The sequence below is a fragment of the Culex pipiens genome, unplaced genomic scaffold (assembly GCF_016801865.2).
Source record: "Culex pipiens pallens isolate TS unplaced genomic scaffold, TS_CPP_V2 Cpp_Un0019, whole genome shotgun sequence".
In the NCBI taxonomy this organism is placed as follows: domain Eukaryota; kingdom Metazoa; phylum Arthropoda; class Insecta; order Diptera; family Culicidae; genus Culex; species Culex pipiens.
In genome coordinates this window covers 1-6,466 of record NW_026292836.1, presented here as the reverse complement: position 1 = coordinate 6,466, position 6,466 = coordinate 1, and the positions used below count along the sequence as shown (strand labels likewise).

Sequence of the window (6,466 nt, the reverse complement as noted above, 5' to 3'; positions counted from 1 at the left end):
GCCCAGTTACCGAACAAGTACTGTATTAATATTATATATTGATATTAAAATTGAATTAAAGGAAGAGTTTTTTAAATAATCATTTATTAACCAGTTTACGATTACCTTATACAATTTTCATAATTACAACAGATGTTCAACAAGATTTCAAAATTTAATACATTTTTTTATTCCACCTAATACGCTAATACCCTTTTTAAATAAATACACACAAACTGCACTTTGGAAATTTCCTTCAAAACGAATCCTACAAAATATACCATGATCCATAATGCTGCTTTTTGAACGTTCCTTTCATTACTTGTCGTTGGTTATGATTATTAGGGTGTTTCAACCTAAAAAACGTTACTGTATCCATCCTTAGGTGCTTGATGCCTTCCTCAAATTTAAAAAGTTTTTTGAGAAATAGCAAGAAAACTGTCGTATAGGTACATATAAAAGTGTGGAACCTTCCCCGTTCATTTGCGGGGTAATCGAAATGTTTGGGCACACTGCCCAAGGAAAAGTAGATTTTTTGTTTTGTTTGCACCTTTATTTTCTTGGCCCGTTAAAACGGCGGACAAATTTGATGGCCCTTCTGGCAACCCTGTAAGCAGAGAAAAAATAGAATAAACCGAACCTTTGTTAAGAGAAGTCGCGCGGTGTTTTTCTCCCGTCAGAACCCCTCCATTTTCTCGCGAATTTAAAAAGTGTTAAACTGAGCTATCGAACATTTTTTGGTCCGTTCTCCCGGATATTATTCGGAGAATTTGGAGCTGGTTCCCGGTTCGTGAGTGGTTAGCCCGGTGCTAAGTTCGGCTGCGGCCAAAGTGAAGTCGGTTCTTGTGTCCGTGGCACAAGTTCCGGGAAGTCGCCATCTTGGGCGAAGTGGACTCTTGGGTTGGTGCTACGCCACCAAGAAAGTGCGTGCCCGTGGCACGGAAGTTTTAGAACCAGTTGAGAACGCTCGACTGGTCGGAAGTTTGGGGGTGGCGCTACGCCACCAAGTGTGTGTGTGCCCGTGGCACAAAAGGAAAAAGTGGTCGCCATTTTGGCGTGGAAACTGAGGCCGGTTGCGATCGGCTGCAGTAGTGTGCGTGCCTGTGGCACGTCGAAAAGGACGCCATCTTGGCAAGTGCGAAAAAAGGTCCGTCTCTGCGCGAGACGAGTGAGTGCAAAAAAAAACAAAAGTGGCCATTGAAGAGGCAAAAAGTGTGCACGGATGAGCGACCAGCAGACGCCCACGGGAGTGTCGACCGGAATTACGAGGAGGAATATTCTCGACGCTCTGACGGGGTCGAAAGGAAGCGTGGTGAAAACCGTCGCCCAGCAGAAAGCCGATCAAGAAGCCCAGCAGAAGAAGCGCAGGATGGAGAAGAACTTGGAAGCGTTGGAGGATCGGCGGGACATGCTCGTCGAGAAGTTGGAGCGGATGAAAGGTTCGCTGGAGGAAGTGACGGTGAGTGTCCACCTGCTCAAGCTCTACGAGGAGACGCTGCGGCGTAGCGCGGACGATTACGACAAAAACTACTCCGACATCATCGTCCTGCTGCCAAAGGAAAAGAGAGCCGAGCAGCGTGGGAAGTACGCGGCGTTTGAAAAGCTGCACAGTACCGTGTACGAAAAGTTGCAAGCGAGGATCGCCGAGTCGGAGCTCACCACGAAGCTGTTGGAACTGCCGAAGGCACCCGCCGCCGCAGTTGCCCCTCCACAACCTGTCTACATCCAAGCCCCAGCGCCAGTCCCGCACCTGCAAGCTCCGTTCCCTACCTTCAACGGCAAACCGGAGAGCTGGTACAGTTTCAAGAACCTGTTCCAGAGCATTATGTCTCGCTACACGAACGACCCCCCAGCCATGAAGATTCTGTACCTCCGGAATGCGCTCGTTGACGACGCCAAGGACAAGATCGACCAGGACGTCGTAAATAATAACGATTACGACGCGGCCTGGAGGATTTTGGAGGACGAATACGAGGACAAACGCCTCATTCTGGACACGCACATCGACGCCATTCTGGATTGCCCGAAAGTCGCCAAGGAGAGTCGCGGCAAGTCCATCTCCAAACTGGTCGAGGTGTGTGCGAAGCACAGCGAAGCTTTGGCTGGTCACGGGTATCCAGTCGAAGGGCTAGCCGAGCTAGTGATGGTGAACGTGATCTACAAGAAGCTCGACAAGGAGACGCAAGAGCAGTGGGAGCTGAAGATCGGCAGCGGAGCGTTGCCAGACTTCGTGGAGTTCATGGAGTTCCTGCGGGAACGTGGGCGTGTTCTGCAGCGCACAAATCGCTCCCAGCAGCAACCAGCGCAGCAGTCAACAGTGGCCCCAAGCAAGCAACGCCAAGCGTTCGGACAGAAGTCCCAGCCCCTGCTCAAGTCGTTCGTGCAGGCCACAACGGAAGTGTGTGGCCACTGCAAAGAGGATCACCCGATCTACCGGTGCTCGACGTTCAGAGACCTGAGCGTACCGGAGCGCAAGTCCGTTGCCACCAAGGCAAACTTGTGTTACAACTGCTTGAAGGCGAGACACCGGGTGAGTGATTGCGAGTCCAAGACTCTGTGCAAGGTGCAAGGCTGCGGCCGCAAGCACCACAGTCTCCTGCACGACAGTGCCACCCGAAGCAACCAAGGTCAAGTGAAGAAGGAAGAATCGAGCCAGTGCCTGCCAGTGGCATCCTCGGTTCCAGCGGGCGGTCCAGCAACCGCTCCAGTGCAGCAGAGCAGCGCGGTGTCCCTCTGTGCAAACGTCGGCGGTGCGAAGCACCAAGTGCTGCTGTCGACGGCGGAAGTGATGGTGATCGGCCAAGCCGATTCCACTGTCAAGTGTCGGGCGCTGTTGGACTCGGGGTCTGACAGCAACATTATCACCGAGAAGTTGGCGAACAAGCTTAAGCTGAAGATGGATCGCGTGGACTTACCGGTGAGCGGCTTGAACGACATCCAGACCCGAGTGAAGTACGTGCTGTCCACGAAGATCAACTCCTGCGTGAACGCCTTCGCCTCACCCGTGTTGGATTTCCTGGTCGTACCACGCATCACGTCGAACCTTCCCGTGGTTGAGATCGACGTCGCATCCTGGCCCCTGCCGCCAGGACTGCAACTAGCTGACCCAAAGTTCCACACCCCTGGAGAGATTGACCTTATCATCGGCAACGAAATCTTCTTTGATTTGGTCAAGAGCGGTCGCGTCAAGATCGGCCGCAACGCGCCAACACTGGCCGAGACGGAACTCGGATGGGTCCTAGGAGGAGCGGTACCGACCAGAAAGGCCAAGCCATGCCCGCGTGTGTGCCAACTAAACCACTTCGAGGAGGAGCTGAACAAGACGATGGTGAAGTTTTGGGAGATCGAGTGCGTCCACCCAGAGACCGACCTGACCGTAGCTGAGGCTGCCGTCGAGGAAACACTTCCAGCGCACCCACTCTCGAGACGCCGAAGGCCGGTTCGTCGTCCGGCTTCCTTTCAACAACCAGAAGAGTCAACTGGGCGACTCGTACAACAACGCGCGGAAGCGCTTGGACAAGTTGATGATCTCGTTGGCCAGGAACCCAGCCAAGCGTGTCGAGTATTCCGCGTTCTTAACCGAATATCTCACACTGGGCCACATGAAGGAAGTGCAACACGTGAACGACGGAGGTTACTACATCCCACACCACGCGGTGTACAAGGCCTCAAGTTCGACCACCAAGACAAGAGTCGTTTTTGACGCTTCGGCGAAGACCACGTCTGGTCTGTCGCTGAACGATACTCTGGATGTTGGGCCCACAGTGCAAAACGACCTTCTGTCGATCATCCTGAAGTTCTGCACCCACCCGGTCGTGCTGACTGCCGACATCCCAAAAATGTACCGGCAGGTCAGGCTGCACCAAGACGACTGCAAGTATCAACGGATTTTGTGGTTGGATGACGACAGACAGTTGAAGGTTTACGAGTTGCAGACGGTGACATACGGCCTCGCCAGCTCACCTCACCACGCAACAAGGGCATTGGTTCAACTGGCCACGGATGAAGGCAAGGATCTCCCGCTAGCGGCGCGAGTGGTCAAGCGGGACAGCTACGTCGACGACTTCCTGACCGGTGGTTCGTCCGTCGCCGAAGTTGTCAAAATCTACAAAGAACTAACGGAGCTGCTGCGCCGAGGAGGGTTCGGCGTCCACAAGTTCTGCTCGAACAGCACCGAGGTGCTACGAGCGATCCCAGCTGAGCTGCACGAGAAGCAGGTTGATTTCGGGGAGTCCGATGTCAACAACACAATCAAAACCCTCGGACTCATTTGGAACCCGCTCGAGGACTACTTTGTCTTCCGAGTGCCCCGACCCATCAACGAGGAATGGACAAAACGAATTGTGCTGTCGGAGATCTCCAGCCTGTTCGACCCCTGCGGCTTCCTGGGGCCGATAATCACGCTGTGCAAGCTGGTGATGCAAGACGTCTGGGTTCGTGCGCTAACCTGGGACCAACCACTTCCGATCGAGCTTTCACTGCGGTGGAGGCTGATTCGAGTGCAACTGCCAGCTATCAGCAAGATGCGGAAAAAGCGATGCCTGATCGCTCCGGATGCGGTGAACGTGCAACTCCACGGCTTTTCGGACGCCTCTAAGCGAGCATACGGTGGTGTGCTGTACATCCGGAGCGTCAACAAGCGTGGCGAGATCAGCGTGTGCCGAGCTGCCAGCAAATCACGAGTGGCTCCACTCAAGGAGCAAACAATCCCCCGGCTGGAAGCGTGCGGCGCAAAACTGTTGGCGGAGTTGACTCAAAAGGTCATGGCCGCCCTGGAAGTTCCATTCGACGACGTGGTGCTTCACTGCGACTCCAAGATCGTTCTGTGCTGGCTCAAAAAACCTCCATCGGCACTGAAGCAGTTCGTGTCGAACCGTGTAGCCGCAATTCAGAAGTTGACTCGAGAGTTCACGTGGCGTTTCATCCGATCGGAACACAACCCAGCCGATGTGCTCTCCCGGGGAGCGCTGCCGGAAGACCTGCTGGAGCACGAGCTTTGGGAGGACGGCGCACCTGAGTTGTGGGAACACCAGCTACCAGAGGACCTGTCCGAGCCGTTCGACGAGTCCCAACTACCAGAACTCAAGCCGGCGATCGTCCTGACGGTCGTCAACCCGAAACCAGCGATCGACTTTACGAGATGCAGCAACTACCGACGACTGCAGCGGTCGTGGGTGTACGTCGAGCGCTACATCAACCTGGCGGTGCACAAGCGGCCCGGAACATCTGGCATCTCGGCGGACGAGGTGGCCCGAGCAGAGAAAACCATCCTTGCGGTGGTCCAAAGGCAAGCATTCGGTGACCTGTTGAAGCTGCTGCGGTCGAACTCCAACAAGCAACACTCGTGGTCCAATCTGGCGCCGTTCCTTGGAGAGGACGGTCTCATCCGAGTCGGTGGCCGTTTGAAGTATTCAGCGATACCCTACGACGGCAAGCATCAGGTGCTCCTACCTGACGGCCACCACGTCACGAAGATCCTGGTTCGCAAGCTGCACGAAGAGAACTTCCACGTTGGCCAAAACGGACTGTTGGCCATCGTTCGCGAACGCTACTGGCCCTTGCGAGCAGGTCTGCTGATCAAACAAGTCGTTACGAAGTGCCAAATCTGTCGCAGACAGAACCCAAAACCTGGTAGTCAGTTCATGGGCAACCTACCAGGATACCGGATCAACCCCGCGCCACCTTTCTCAAAGGTGGGCATCGACTACGCTGGTCCGTTCATGCTGAAGACCGGAGGACGAGGATCAAGGCTGCAGAAGGCGTACGTGGTCGTCTTCGTATGCATGGTGGTGAAGGCCATCCATTTCGAGCTCGTGACCAACCTCTCAACCGACAACTTTATCGCCGCGCTGCAGCGATTCGCTAGCCGACGTGGGCTCCCCAGCGACATCCATTCGGACAACGCCACTTGCTTCGCCGGTGGCAACAACGAACTTGCGGCCCTTCGAGAACTGTTCAACAGTCAACTGCACAAGAACAAGCTGGAGGAGTTTTGCAGTCTCAAGGGCATCCGCTGGCACTTCATTCCACCGAGAAGCCCCCACTTCGGAGGGATTTGGGAGGCGGGAGTGAAGTCCATGAAGCACCACATGAAGCGGGTCGTCGGCGAGACCAAGCTCACGTACGAGGAGATGACGACGTTCCTGGCACAGACGGAGGCCATCCTCAACTCCCGACCCCTGTGCCCGATGTCTGAAGACCCGAACGATTTGACGGTGCTGACGCCGTCGCACTTCCTGATCAGCCGGTCTGGAGTGGCTCTACCGGAACCGTCGTACGCGGATGAGAAGGTCGGACGTCTCAGCAGATGGCAGCACATCCAGTACATGCAGCAACACTTTTGGAGAAGATGGTCTGGCGAGTACCTCCATCAGCTGCAAGGACGACCGAAGTGGAACGCTGGAGTGAAGGAGTTCAAGGTTGGTGAGCTGGTCCTGCTGATCGACGAGAACTTGCCTCCGCAGCAGTGGCGGCGCGGACGGATCGT

General features: G+C 54.8%; 1 protein-coding gene across 1 annotated transcript; it reads left to right on the top strand.

Moving 5' to 3' along the window:
* Positions 1-1,201: 1,201 nt before the first annotated feature.
* On the top strand, positions 1,202-6,398 carry LOC120429723 (uncharacterized; the record flags this gene model as incomplete). Its single annotated transcript, XM_039594769.1, has 2 exons — positions 1,202-3,307; positions 3,360-6,398. Coding segments are annotated over exons 1-2 (5,145 nt in total), but the record flags the coding sequence as incomplete, so codon positions are not given.
* Positions 6,399-6,466: the final 68 nt, after the last annotated feature.